The sequence below is a fragment of the Cynocephalus volans genome, chromosome 8, assembly GCF_027409185.1.
Source record: "Cynocephalus volans isolate mCynVol1 chromosome 8, mCynVol1.pri, whole genome shotgun sequence".
NCBI classification, from domain to species: domain Eukaryota; kingdom Metazoa; phylum Chordata; class Mammalia; order Dermoptera; family Cynocephalidae; genus Cynocephalus; species Cynocephalus volans.
Genome location: NC_084467.1, coordinates 113615147 through 113629476, shown reverse-complemented (window position 1 = coordinate 113629476; position 14330 = coordinate 113615147). Strand labels below are relative to the sequence as shown.

General features: G+C 48.6%; 2 protein-coding genes across 3 annotated transcripts; one reads left to right on the top strand and one right to left on the bottom strand.

The window, feature by feature from the left end:
* The first annotated feature begins 4208 nt into the window (after positions 1–4208).
* On the top strand, positions 4209–7229 carry GLMP (glycosylated lysosomal membrane protein). Of its 2 annotated transcripts, XM_063106263.1 has the most exons (6): positions 4209–4340; positions 4854–5111; positions 5313–5513; positions 5640–5858; positions 6347–6603; positions 6719–7229. In XM_063106263.1, the coding sequence occupies exons 1-6, from the start codon at positions 4221–4223 to the stop codon at positions 6882–6884; spliced, it is 1221 nt and encodes a 406-aa protein (XP_062962333.1). In that variant the 5' UTR covers positions 4209–4220; the 3' UTR covers positions 6885–7229. The 2 variants fall into 2 exon arrangements, with proteins under 2 accessions (XP_062962333.1, XP_062962334.1); XM_063106264.1 differs by lacking the exon at positions 6347–6603.
* Positions 7230–8536: 1307 nt separating this feature from the next.
* Positions 8537–13845, bottom strand: TMEM79 (transmembrane protein 79). The gene is made up of 4 exons (XM_063107047.1): positions 13762–13845; positions 12167–12969; positions 11679–11892; positions 8537–8750 (listed from the first exon to the last, which is right to left on the bottom strand). Exons 2-4 carry the CDS (start codon positions 12924–12926, stop codon positions 8537–8539), a joined length of 1188 nt encoding a protein of 395 aa, XP_062963117.1. The 5' UTR covers positions 12927–12969; positions 13762–13845.
* Positions 13846–14330: the final 485 nt, after the last annotated feature.

The following is a 14330-nucleotide window of genomic DNA, read 5'->3' as shown; positions in this document are numbered from 1 at the left end:
GATAGTTGTTATGTGTTTTTTCAACCTTGGGTCATATCTACCTCCTGGCAAAGAGGAAAGGGCAGAAAACCTTACTGGGGAAGGAGAAATGAGATTGTCTCTTTATTTGCCTTCTTGTAGTGATATTCTTCAGATTTCTCAGTAGATCTTGGAGTTCAGAGTATGATACTAATAAAGCTTAAGAAGCACCACTTTGCATTCACCACCCATAGAACAGGAGGAACCTGTCTAAACCATGGGTGTTCCCCTTCTGTTGGCTGTATGTAGAGCAACACCTAATACATGCTAGGACTCAGGCATTTTTCCTAAAGGACGTCTAAAATCTCTTTGTATTCTGTAGTTTTCCGAATCCTAATACCTTACCTGGAGTTCTATTCTGCCATTGTTCTTTCTGATTCCAATCTGTATTTTGGCTTGCTGGCTTATTCTCATACCAGGATTATGCCACATTCAAACCTCTGCTTTCCCTGTTAGCATGGAAACAAAATATATCAATCTCGTTTTGTGCTTTGTTTTTATCAAAAGAAAAAAAATCTGAGCAGTGGCCCTGGGATACTAGAGGCTAGGTGGGGCCCTACTTTGATTTCTTCAGTGTCCTTCCATCCTTTACTTTATCCTTATGATTCATACATTCGGCCTTATCTCCTCCCTGACCACAGGACTTAGTCAGATTAAATTATATACTTGGTAGAATAATAGTACATACTGTATAACAGATGTGTTCTAGTCACATTGCCATAAATTAACTAATTAATAGAATGATTTTATAAGATAGGTAATATTATCTCCCATTTTGTGAGAGAGAATCTAAAGCATAAAGTAACTTGACCAAGAGTCACAAAGCCGGTAAATGGAAGACCTGGAATTCATATGTAGGCAGTCTGGCTCTAGAGCCATGCTTTCACAGCTGGCTATTCTGACTGAAACGAACTTTGGTGTGGGGTGGAAAAGGGCTGGTGAGAGTACCTCTAGAGACCCTTTCTGCTCTGTTTAGCTTTCTGCTTAGCTCAGTCTAAAGCCCTCAGCTTTTACTGTCCTACAAGGGGCTCTGAAATAGGCCCACCTGCCTGCCTTTTGCTGAAATTCCTGCCTCTTTAGTTAGTGTTAATTCCCTCAGAGCTTTAAGTTCTTAGAGATGATTGGTTAATTCTCAAACAAATAAGATCTTGAAGAAATAATTGCTTATAAGACCTGAAATGTGAAGGTTTGTGAGGAAGATACTCATTCTGTGGATCTTCACTCCCATCTTTCCCTTGCTTGTCTAGGTCCATTCTGGTTTCAGCTGCAATGGTTAAGCACTTGGATAGTATAGTAGTCTTCCCAGCTGAGTTTTGGGGGTTTTTTTGGTTTTTTGTTTTTAAAGTGCCTACAATGTCTTCTATTTCTAAATCTATGTAAATCTTTCTGGCATGTTAGGTTAGTCTGGATTCTTCAGTCTAGCTTTCAAAGCCCCTCTGCTCTCCAAAATTTAAATTTAACATAGTGCTTAAGGGCCACCCAGAGCACTTTTTCTACTGTCCCACATGAACCCTATGGAATTCTGCAAATACAGTTTTGCTGCCACCTTGACTTTGTTTCTTACTGTCAAACTTCCTAGATTAAGTCAAGCTCTATTTTTGCCCCCATAAAGAGGATGGGGGAGAGACTTGAATTCCTGACTACTACTAAAGCCCTCTGTACTCAGCCAAGACTGGTTTTTATTTTCCCTTAAGTCCCAGAGTTGATTCTTTAGAGGATACAAGTACTTTTTTTCTTAAGAAAAATGAGTGCAAAAATGTGCAAAATGGGAGGGAGGATGTTTGCATTAACATGAGAGTTTATTTTCTTTAAGAACTTATAGTACTTGGCAGTTAAGAAAAGAACTACAGAGTAGGCGAAGCATGTAAATAGCTCTAGAGAAGCAAAAATTAACGACTAAAACATGAAGAGATGCTTAATTTTATTCATATAGAAATGTAAACCCAGTTTAGTAAACTTGCAACGGTATGTGGAAATGGGTGTCAATTGGTAAACCTCATATGAGTGGCAGTTTGACCACTACTGGCAGTTTTGTTCCTGGGTATTTATCCTACTGAATTGGTTACATATATATAAAATGCTATACGTAAAGGGCTATTCCATCCATTGTTTGCCGCAGCAAAATATTACTATACAGGTTGAGCATCCCTAATCCTAAAATCTGAAATCCAGAATGCTCCAAAATTTGAAATTTTTTTAGAACTGACTGGCACCACAAATGGCAAGTTGTGGACCTGACCTTCAGTGATGGGTCACAGTCAAAATGCGGGCAGACAACGCAGTTTATCAGCATCCCCAAGGGAAAAAAGATGCAACCCCCTTCAGCTGCACATATACATCTTCCTCAAATACTCAGATTCCCCAACGCAAGTACACCCATAGAAGGTAATAGAATGGCACATCTGCAGGCTGGGCATAATAAAGACAGGTTCCCCACAATGCCTCACATGGGATCAACACATAATGTATTACTTGCCATTTTTTCCCTTGTTCTCTGCAGTGTAAAGATGTTGAAAATGTCAAAAAGATACTCCTATAGGTAAGTAAGAAGCGAGGTAGCATTTATGTTTATAGCACAGAAAGTCAAGCTGTTGGAGAAACTGGACAGTGGTGTAAGTGTGAAACATCTTATGGAAGAGCGTTTTTTTACTGTTAAGTACTTAGGTATTAATAAGGGTAAGAAAGGGGCCGGCCTGTGGCTCACTTGGAAGAGTGTAGTGCTGACGACACCAAGTCAAGTGTTAAGATCCCCTTACCGGTCATCTTTTAAAAAAATAAAAATAAAAATAAAAGGGTAAGAAAATGATTGCTTATCACTAGCATATAAATCCAGAGTCAGGAAGGATGGTGAGGCCAAACTACCAAAGATTGTCCACATAGGTGGCTGAGATACCAGCACATTTGCTTTGTGATGGTTCGATGTACACAACTATTTCATGCACAAAATTATCAAAAATAATTACCTCCATGCTATAAATGTAAGGTGTATATGAAAAAATTAATTTCATGTTTAGATTTGGGTTCCATCCCCAAGGTATCTCGTTATGTGCATGCAAATACTCCAAAATCCAAAAAAGTTTGAAATGCAAAACACTTCTGGTCCCAAGCATTTTGGATAAGGGATGTTCAACCTGTATCAACAAAGTTCTGCTTAAATACATCCATGGAGCATCCCACTGCAAGGAGAATGAGACAACTCCAAGTGCATTGATACAGAACAATCTTCAGTACAAGGATACTTCAAAACGTTCATCAAAGATTCATACTATCTTTTAGTTCTACTGTTTCCAAACACTTGAAGTATCCTTGTGTATCAGTAAAAAGGCAAACTGGAGAACTGTTTGGATGCCATTGTGTGGTATTATATACAGTATTCTTCAATATGCATGAATATCTTTAGAAGGGTACATAAGAAACTAGTAATGGTGTTTGTCTCAGGGGAAGAACTAATTTGCTGGGGAATAAAGATGATACCCTTTGGTACCTTTGAATTTTATTTCATATGCATTTAATAGTCAAAATAATTTAAAATTAAGGAAAAACTAATTTCATTCAACCAGATGTGACCTTCCTGTTTTGACAAAGAAATGTATTGCTGTCATATCCTATTTTCTGAGATATCTTTTCTCCACAATAAAATTATGAGCTCTTTCAGGACAAGAACCTGCATACCTGGGGGTTCAATAAATATTAGATTGACAAAAAAAAAACAAAAAACGAGTGCACTATCTCACGGAATTCCTTCAGATTCCTCTCTGGACATTCCTACCACAGAGTTGTATTATTGGGATCCCATTTGGATTTTGAATCCAGACATCAGTTACTATGGGTAACTTCGGTGGGACCTGCTGGGTAGGAGAGGCTGGGAGTATGTCTGCACATCTGATATGGAATATCTTGCTTGTCTGCCCATTTGAGAATGACGTACTCCCAACCTTTTTTTTTTTTTTTTTTTCCGGCAGCTGGCAGGTAAGAGGAGCCAAACCCTTGACCTTGGTGTTACCAGCATGATGCTCTCTCACAAGTGAGCTAACCGGCCAGCCCGCCAACCTTTCTGATTCTATTCTAGTTCATGCCAAAATCCAGATTAAGGGAGGCGGTCTTTTTAAGAAGTGATGTGGTAGCCCCGCCCTTTAAAGGGATCAGCTGAATCCAAGTCACATGACACTTGTGTCTCTTCCGCCATCTGAGGTTGGGGCCGTATGTGTGACTGTGGGGAGCCCCGCTGGGGTTGGGGGCACTGTGCTCTGAGCCCCATGCTCCTCTTGAGTCTACTTTTGTCTGCAGCCCCGTTCGGCCTGCTGGGGGAGAAGACCCGCCAGGTAAGGCCTCTGGCTCTAGAGCAATAGAGGTTTCAGGAAATGCTACCTTTGCAGAGTGACTGCAATCTGGGGCAACCAAGGGATGGGGGTGGAGAGTGGCTGCAAAGAGAAGTGTTCTTTAACCTCAGGGGTGTGGGGGGGCAGCCGTAGCTCATGGGACAGGATTGTGGAGTAGGCTGGGTGTGAGGGCTTCCTGTCTTCTTATGAAGTCTGGACTCTGACTCAGTCCTGGGTGACGCAGGTCTGGGCAATGTTGGATTTTTTTCTCATTCCCAGCCCTGTGCTCTGACCTCCTCCCCACCAGGGTCAGGGCAGTCCTGGCTATTCCCTCGACCCCTCTCTACCCCATCTCTGCCTCTTACCCGAGGAGTACCTTACCTCCCACACACATTCCTCTTGCCTAGACTCCCAGAGTCCCACCCTCTCCCCAGCATTTCCCACCTTCAAGCTTCTTCTTTGCCTGTGTCTCTCCCTGATCCTGTTCCCTCAACCCTCCACTACTCCGTGTTCCAGGTATCTCTGGAAGTCATCCCTAGCTGGCTGGGTTCCCCCCAGAACCTGCTTCATATCCGGGCAGTGGGCACCAACTCCACACTGCACTATGTGTGGAGCAGCCTGGGGCCTCCAGCAGTGGTGCTGATGGCCACCAACACCCCCCACAGCACCCTGAGCGTCAACTGGAGCCTCCTGCTATCCCCTGAGCCTGATGGGGGCCTGATGGTGCTCCCCAAGGACAGCATCCAGTTTTCTTCTGCAGTTGTCTTCACCAAGGTGAGGAAGTTGGGAGAGAACCAAGGAGGAGACCTGAGAGGAAGGAGTTTATCCCAATTAGTGGGAGGAACTGAAGACTGGGGATGGGTGAAGTAGACTCAGATATGAGAGCCAGGGGGTGGAAGGGTGTGTGGGGGAGGGGTGATTCAGGAGAAAGCTAGACTGAGGCAAGCCCAGTTCCACCCCATTCCCACCCCCCAGCTTCTTGAGTTTGACAGCACCAACATATCTGATGTGGCAGCAAAGCCCCCAGGAAAACCGTATCTTCCATACTCCTTGGCTGACTTCTCCTGGAACAACATCAGTGACTCATTGGATCCTACCACCCTGACCGCCACATTTCGAGGCCACCCCATACACGACCCTACCAGGGCTTTTGCCAATGGAAGCCTGGCCTTCAGGGTAAGTGGGTAGGGAATCAGGCGGAACTCGAAAGGCTGGTTTATAAGGGTGGGAGTTAACAGTGGGGGTGGCCCTCAAGCAGGCTTCAGTCTGCTTCCTACACCTCTCGTGCCACCTCCTTTCTAGGTCCAGGCCTTTTCCAGAACCAGCAGACCCGCTCAACCTCCTCGCCTCCTGCATACGGCGGACACCTGCCAGCTAGAGGTGGCCCTGGTTGGGGCCTCTCCCCGGGGAAACCACTCCCTGTTTGGGCTGGAAGTAGCCACCTTGGGCCAGGGCCCTGAATGCCCCTCAATGCAGAAGCAGCACTCCATCGATGATGAATATGCACCTGCTGTCTTCCAGGTCAGGCTTCCAGTGGAGAGGCAGATGGATGAGGAACGCAGGTGGAACCCCATTAGAACCTGAGATTCACTCAACCATTTACTATTTAGCAACACTTTCTTCAACTCCTTTAAGTGCTGGGCTAATAAACCTGACTTAGTCTCTGCCCTCACTGGAGACAGACAGAAGGCAGCACAGTATGAATCATGCTCTGCAGATGGGAATCTGCAAGGGCCTGGGGGCCCAGAAGAGAGAGCCAAGTGCAGGCTGGCAGAGCTGGAAAAGAACTCAGTGCTCATCCAGTCCAACTCCCTCTTTCTACAGAGGAGAGATTGAGTCCTCGTGCAAATAGCCTGTCAGTTCTAGAACCAGGGCTAGGACTCATGACTTCCTGCTGCCCTTAGCATACTGCCTGTCACTACCAGTGACAGGGAGGCTGGGAGATGGGGAAGAGAAGGTTGGGCAGAGTTCAGTCCTCTTCACCCTGCTTTGTCTTCCTTTCTCCCCAGTTGGACCAGCTGCTGTGGGGCTCCCCCCCATCAGGCTTTGTGCAGTGGCGACCAGTGGCTTTCTCACAGAAGCAGGGGGGCCGAGAATCAGCCCTTCCCTGCCAAGCTTCCCTTCTTCACCCCACCTTGGCATATCCTCTCCCCCAGTCACCCATTGTCCGAGCCTTTTTTGGGTCCCAAAACAACTTCTGTGCCTTCAATCTGACGTGTGGGGCTTCCACAGGCCCTGGCTACTGGGACCAACACTACCTCAGCTGGTGAGAGGCAGGGTCTGGGCCAAAGGTTTGGGGGTTGAAGTGGAGGAGGACTGAGTCTCCCCACCTTCCCTTCTAAGCCTGCTTATCTCACTTTCTCTCTCTCTGCTTCTTCTAGGTCAATGCTCCTGGGTGTGGGCCCCCCTCCAGTGGATGCGTTGTCCCCACTAGTCCTGGGCATCATGGCAGTGGCCCTAGGTGCTCCAGGGCTCATGCTGCTGGGGGGAGGCCTGGTTCTGCTGCTGCGCCACAAGCAGCACTCAGAGTACTCATCCATAAATTGAGGCCAACTCTCTGGAAGGAAGGACAGTACTAGACCTGCCTTGCTGTGCCTCAAACCTCTGGAAGTTTGAGGGTTAACGTTCCAGCCGGCCCCTCCCCCCTCCCATCTTACTTTTCTGCAGAACCTCAGAAACCAGCCTCAACTTCCTGGGGACCCCTAGGTGGGGCCTCTTTCATACCCTGGGAAGGGGCCAGGGCCAGTGTTATTGCTAAAGGGAAGGTCCCCTTGGTGTTGCCTTCCTGCGTCTCTATCCCGTTTCCCTTGGATGGGACTCATAGGCCAAAATGAGAGGCCTTCTGACTGGCTGACTGCCCTGGAGAACATGAAATAGACCTATTTTTTCCCACCAGGCTCCAGTCTCTCAATGTGTGAGTGTTGTTGAGCTGGTTCGGGGCTCCACGGAATGGGAGGGCTAAGAAATGGGCTTGGCAGACAAGTTTTTATTTGAGGCCCCATTTCCTCACCAGGCCTAGTTCTGTCCCTCACCATGGAACCAAGCTCCTGCCAGCCAGCTTCCACCATATGAAGCTGGGAGGTTTCTGGTGTGGTCTGAATCAAAGAAGGAAGGGACACTCGAGACTGGGGGCAAACAGGAAAAAAGGGCCAATGAACACTGTGGCAGTAATTTATTATTACACAGACACACATACACTGGGTTAACATCAGCCACTGTGCCCTCCAACCACTGCCCAGCCACCAAATGTGTGGACACACACACACACACACTCTCTCTCTCTCTCTCTCCTGGGAGGCAGATTTGCCTGTCTGCTCCTCTCTTCCTATTGGGAAAGGTGTGACTTTTTTTTTTTTTTTTTTTTTTTAAAGATGACCGGTAAGGGGATCTTAACCCTTGATTTGGTGTTGTCAGCACCACGCTCACCCAATGAGCTAACCGGCCATCCCTATATGGGATCCGAACCCACGGCCTTGGTGTTGTCAGCACCACACTCTCCCGAGTGAGCCACGGGCCGGCCCGAAAGGTGTGACTTCTAAGCAGTTTGGAGATGGGAAGTTACAGGAGCCTAAATAGGTTGGAAGGGAGGAGGCAGGAGCCCTGGACTCAGGCACCTTTAATAGTCTTGATTGAGGCTAAAGAGCCCTTTAAAGCCAATCATGGAAGGTCCTGAACCCAGGCCCCCCCAGAAGGTTTTCACCAAACGTGAAAGTCCTATATCTGATGCCCAGACTCTATCCTTAGGCATGGGCAGTATTTCCAGTCTCCTGGAAGTCCTCTGCTTAGACCACTGGCACAGAAAATGTCAGGTTTTTAACCTTACAGGAAACTGGGGAGCACAGCAGAGTGCAGCATTAGTAAGCCCTAGTGGCAGTAGTGGGAGGCTGCTCAGGAAGGAACCATACCTCTCCCCCTCGTCCTGGCCTCGTGTCCTCAGCATCCTTAAGGGACATGGCTGTCCACCTGTTTCCCTGCAGGAAAACTGTCCCTCCCTTAAGACTGTCGCTGGCTTCAAAGGGAGCATCTGCTAGGGGACAGCAGGATCCAGGCTCTGATTGGATGGGAGCCCTATCGGGGCAGTAGCAGGGTCTTTCCCACCGAGGTCCCAGGGCTGGGGGCAAAGTCCAGGTCCGCAACTCGATTCGGAGAAGAGGCCTCAGCCCACCCCGCTAGCCCGGAGGGCTAGAGGGTGGAGCGGCTTAGCCCCAGGGGCGGGGCCTGTAGTCGGAGGCCGCGCGGGCGTGGTCCGGGTAGTCCAGGCGGCTGTCGGAGGCGGTGAGCATGCGCTCGGGCTCCACCACGAACATGTAGTAGAGGTTCCACACCAGCATGGACAGCAGCGGCAGGAAGGTCAGGCCGTAGCCGAAGCCCCGGAAGGAGCGGCCTACGGCGAAGGTCAGCCAGTATATCAGCCTGCGGGGCGAGAAAAGGGTCGTGCTCCTCTCGAGACAAGCGCGTCGGTTGATCGGCAATGGGCTGACGGCAGGGAGAACACACAGGGAGGGAGGCAGATGGGATTCGGCGGAATGGCTGATACTTCTAAAAACAGCCCAAATGTATGCATTCACTAGTGCCAGGCACAGTGCTAAATAACGTAAGCGCAGTATTTAATTGTCACTTCCCCACATCTCTGTGAGATGAGTATAGTATTCGCCTCCCTCTTTTATTTCCTTTTCAGTTTTTAATTTAAAAGTTTTGATGTACCGGCCAGCCGCCCGTACGGTTAAAAAAAAAAAAATTAATGGGCAATATGCATTCATATGGTTCAAAATATAATGAGTATAGGGGCCGGCCCGTGGCTCACTCGGGAGAGTGTGGTGCTGATAGCACCAAGGCCACGGGTTCGGATCCCATATAGGGATGGCCGGTTGCTCACTGGCTGAGTGTGGTGCTGACAACACCAAGTTAAGGGTTAAGATACCCTTACCGGTCATCTTTTAAAAGAAAAAAAAAAAAATATATATATATATATATATATATATATATTGAGTATAGTAAAATATCTCCGTCCTTTTACTGATTCACACCCTATTCTCCTCCCCCACCCTATCCAATATTATGTTTTCTTGTGCATTGAGTGATTGTTTATGCAAATATGAGCAAGAAGTTTTGCTTTCTTTTTCCCTTTTTTGAAGCATGGTAGCATACTTATATAGACTGTTCTGCATGTCAGATTTTTTTTCCCATTTAATATATCTTGGAGATCATTTTATATCAGTATATAGTTTCCTCATTCTTTTACAGCTGCAGTGTGTTTCATTGTATTTATTTACCCTTTTGCAGATGAAAAAGGGACTAAGTAATTCTGGCTCAAGGCCACACATCCGGGAAATAGCAAAGCCATGACCTGAACCCAAGCCTGTTCATCACCCCCTCTTCTGCTATTTTAGAGAGGCAAAGGGAGAGAGAGTAAGGAAGCCAGCTTCAAGAGGGCTTGAAGCCCAGATGGATGGCTCAGCCACAACCAAATTTCCCCTCTTGGAAGATACATTCAAAATGCACACCCCTCGGGCCGGCCTGCGGCTCACTTGGGAGAGCGTAGTGCTGACAACACCAAGTCAAGGGTTAAGATCCCCTTACTGGTCATCTTTAAAAAAAAAAAAAAAAATGCACACCCCTCACTGGAGGAAGGGGAAGCAACTTCCTCAATATATGAAGGACCACTTATTACAAAACGGACATGCCTGTGCTCTTTTTACTTGTGAAAGGGAGGGAAGAGTGAGTAACTGCTGCTGGTGGTGCACCAGGAGGCAGCATGGCATTCTAAGTTCACATTTAGCAAACCCCTGCCAAGTACCAGATTGTATTAAACATTCTACACGAATTAACTCATTTAATCCTCACAACAGATCCATTTTATAGATGATGAAACTGAGGCACGATATGCATATAGAAATCGCCCATGGCAGAGAAGAAAGGACCTGGATTCTAGTCCTACCACTGTTGCTGACTGATCTGAGTAACTCTTCTCCACCAATCTGTGTGATTTCTTCTCTGTGAAATGGGAAGCCTGGACCAGACAATCAATGAGTCTTCCTTTAGCTCCCTGTTGATTCTCACGGCTTAAGCCAACTTCTATCTGAGGCCAGTATTCCCCAAGAGTCCAAGATGGGAGGTTGAGTTATACAAGCAGGAACATGTTTATCTCAGGAAAATCTACTGAGAGAAAATGTGAGGCTGTGTGACGGTCAGGAGGCTAGTGGGACAGCTGGCCACTAGATTACAATCAGAAGCAACAGGAAAACTAATTTTAGCTCAATAGGAAAAATATTTTAGAAGTGAAAGCTACCTGGAATCCTGTATCAAAAGTAACAAGAGGAAATATATTAGGGGAAAATGGAAAGACCCACATTTGGGTTCAGAAATTCAGAGATGCCTTTTGGGTTAACAGTAATTCACATGAAAACACCCCTAAGGATTTCAGGAGACTGAAAACTTTGAACAAAAGGAGAATAATGAGGCTGCCATGGGAGCTAATATGGCCTTGGTTTGTATGAAGAGAAGGACAGTATCCTTGACCAAGGTACTTCCCACCCCATTGACAAGCATGAGTATTTCCTGTGCAGAGGGAAAGCCAAGACAGTGAAGGGACCAGGGCCACTTAGCAAAGAGGAGACTGGGGGAGCAGGGTTTTAGAGTGGGGGGAATTGAGAGCTGTTGTCAAGTATCTAAATGTGTCATAGGCAATTCTGGAGGTCAGAGTCAGGGCAGAAGTTTTTAGCACAGTATGAAAAAGAACTTTCTTTCTTTTTTTTTTTTTTTTAAAAAAAAGATGACCGGTAAGGGGATCTTAACCCTTGACTTGGTGTTGTCAGCACCACGCTCAGCCAGTGAGCGAACCGGCCATCCCTATATGAGATCCGAACCCGTGGCCTTGGTGTTATCAGCACCGCACTCTCCCGAGTGAGCCACAGGCCGGCCCGAAAAAGAACTTTCTAACAATAAGGACCTTTAAAAACTGAAGCAGACTGCTTTATAAGGAATGGAGCATTTGGTCACAGGGGGTGTTCAGCTAGAGGCTAAAAAACCTACCTGACCAGAGTATCACAGAGGAATGGCTACAATGGGTACATTGATCTAGATGACACCTGAAAGCCTTCCAGTTCTATGTTGGTATATGTGTCTCTGAAATCAGCTTCCTATGGGAAGACATATGAACTGACCACCTGCTACCGGGTGAGGTAAGGTGTAAGAGAGAGGGTGGACTCATCTCTCCCTGGCACATATTTGGGCTGACAAAGAATCCAGAAGGGTCAGCCTGGCTCTCCAGACATTCATTGGCTGGGTCCTCCAGCCCCATCACCTCCCCCAGGCCCCCACTTCCCCTACACCCCAACTCACCGGGAGATGGCAAAGAGACCAGTTAGCAGAGGGAGCAGCTTGAGGGTGTCCTGGGGCAGGTAGGTGGACAGCACAGCCAAGTTGAAGAAGTAGAGGATGAAGAGCTGGACTGACTGGGCCACATATCGCCGGTGGATCTCCACCTCCCGCCGTGGCTCTTCAAAGGGCCGTAGGGCAGAAAAGCATAATAGGCTCAACCCGTACACCAGGAGCCCTGGGTGGGGTTTGGGAACACATAGGGTCAGAATAGGCACAAGGGAGGAGCAGCAGTCAGAAAGCTGGGGGAGGGTTCCCATGGAGGGCATAGGCACTACCCAGTGGGGCTGAGGTGGTCCTGGGAGGAGATGGGCAGAGTGGCAGCATGTGGGAGGCCAGAGGGGTCCAGGCCCAGAGAAGAGAAACCCTCCTGCACCCCAAGCCAGGCAGGCCCTGCCCTCCTCAAGTCCACTTCCTAGTGCCCCCTTTCTTCTCACAAGGCCCAGGCTCACCCAGCACGATGGGGAAGGTGGCAAAGACCCCGCAGCGTAGCGTGTAGACCAGGCGGGAACTCATGGTGGGCAGCCGTGGGGCATCAAAGGGCAGGAAGGCATAAGCCCCGTATAGCAGGCAGGGGAAGAGGATGAGGGCAGCTCCCACAGAGGCCACAGCCCTCAACCTTTCACGGCTCCCACAGCTCCCGCAGCCCCCACAGGAATGGCTAGGTGGCTTCACCACTGCCTCAGCCCACTTGCACTCGGTGGGCTCAGGGTGGGTGGCCCGGGTGGGCAGGAAGTTCCGGCGCTTGCCCTCTCCCAATTCGCAGCGCACAATGAGGTCCTCCTGGGGCCGCCGCTCAATGCACTGTAGGTCGATGGGCACAAAGGCCCGGGCTGCTTTCTCAGGCAACAGGTTGGTATCATCTTCAGGCAGCTCTTCTGGTTTGGCCGGTGGTTCCAACTCAAGGGGCTCTGGTTCAATGTCCCGCCAGCCAGGGGGATCTGGGAATGGGGCACTGGGCTGCTGGGGGCCAGTCCCCCAGGGCAAGGTGGCAGCCTCACTTACTGTGCTGTCTAGACCATCCTCAGCCCCCTCTCTGGCTGTGGGAGATTCAGCTGAAGACCTCACTCTGATGGACTCAGCTCCAGGGGACTCAGCCCCACCTTCCCCTTCTGGCTGCCGGCCATTGGGGACCAAGGTCTGGGGTGGGCTCTTCTCTGGGACCTCAGGTCCCTTCACTTCTAGCAGGGCCAGGGTCTCGGGTTCTGTCATCCTGGGGCCTCAGTTCTGGGGTTTACCACAAGGTCATGTCATCCTAGAGGGAACAGAGGAAAACTCTGTCAGAAGCCCCTGTCTTCTGGTCCTTAGGATGTTAGGGTTCACAGAACTGGAACTCTCCAGTGCAGTTGTCGTCACAGGCTTTAACCCCTTCTGGGACCTTAGGGAGAATGTGGTGCAGAGGAAGGTGTTGGAACAGAGGGAGGCAGGAGGGAAGTGAGCAGCTGAAACAGAGGCACGCTTTTGACATCGACTGCCATCCAGCAGGAGAGGGTGAGTCAGGGGGCACAGGCCTGGCAGCTATGGACTCGGTCAGCCCCCACCCACGCCTCTACCCCCTCCACCAAAACCACTGGACTCATGGCCATCCTAATGCAGGAATGGAATGAAGAGGAGGTGTCTAGAACTTTGCCAAGAGCTTCTTTCCCACAGAGGATCTCCCTGTGGACAGGGAAGCTACCCCTCTACCGTCCCATCTCCCCTTCTCCCTGCAGATCCCTGCTTGGAACTCTCCTGGCAACTGAAGTGTCTTACCAACGAATCTATCCCAAGGAACTGGCAGTTGCAGGGCACCCTGTTCTTTTATCTCCAGTCTGGGTACCTGGTCAGTTTCTGAACTCCTCACTAGCCCACCTCATCCATCTCCACAGGGCCTGGGTCTGTCCATTCCGACTTTTAGGTCTAATTGTGGCTGTTTTCCATGCCTCCTCTCCTGTCTTTCTCCCCTCCCTGCTGCCCTCCATCTCATTGCTTCTCGATAGAGCTGATTCCCCTCCCTCATCTCAAGGGCCCTCCTACCCTTGCCTCTGGACCCAAGACACCCTCTTACTTTCCATCTGGAGAAAGGTGGAGGGTCCCCAGCGTCTGGGAAGGAGCTGCCCAACTGCCTGCTGGCTCTGCAAGTATTTCTCTCCGTCTCCCTCTGTACCTGTGTCTCCAAACCTGTCTGACCAGAGCAGGTGGGGCCCAGATTAAAGGGGCAGGCCCCACCCTTCTGAATCTGCCGACAGAAAAAGCATTAGAGGAGGACGTCATCCTTTCTGAGAGTGGGGGTGCAGCTGGGCATAGAGGCAAGTTCATGTTTTAGGTACCAGAAATGTGTAAGAGCTCCCAGTTCAGGAAAGCAGAAAGGAGAAGAGTACTTGCACCAAAGAGTGCTTGGAGTAGGTTAGGATACCCAGAAAAGAGATACAATTTGTACACTTATTCATTCAATAAATATTTATTGAGCACCTATTATTAGGTAGGCACTATTCTAGACACAGACACAGAGAAGAATAAGATGACAGTCAAGGGCTTTGCCTTGAGGAGCTTATGTTCTGTTGTGGTAACAGATAATAAAGAAATATAGCAACTAAATCAGTAAGACAATTTCAGTAGCGAAAGTGTCTTTGATAA

Excerpts from the sequence above, each read along its gene's own strand:
- GLMP (XM_063106263.1), top strand. The coding sequence starts at position 4,221 with ATGTGTGACTGTGGGGAGCCCCGCTGGGGTTGGGGGCACTGTGCTCTG. Across the intron at positions 5,112-5,312 it reads CTGCAGTTGTCTTCACCAAG|CTTCTTGAGTTTGACAGCAC; the intron begins GTGAGGAAGTTG and ends CCCACCCCCCAG. Across the intron at positions 6,604-6,718 it reads GACCAACACTACCTCAGCTG|GTCAATGCTCCTGGGTGTGG; the intron begins GTGAGAGGCAGG and ends TGCTTCTTCTAG.
- TMEM79 (XM_063107047.1), bottom strand. The coding sequence starts at position 12,926 with ATGACAGAACCCGAGACCCTGGCCCTGCTAGAAGTGAAGGGACCTGAG. Across the intron at positions 11,893-12,166 it reads CACCTTCCCCATCGTGCTGG|GGCTCCTGGTGTACGGGTTG; the intron begins GTGAGCCTGGGC and ends AACCCCACCCAG. Across the intron at positions 8,751-11,678 it reads GGTCTCTTTGCCATCTCCCG|GCTGATATACTGGCTGACCT; the intron begins GTGAGTTGGGGT and ends CTCGCCCCGCAG.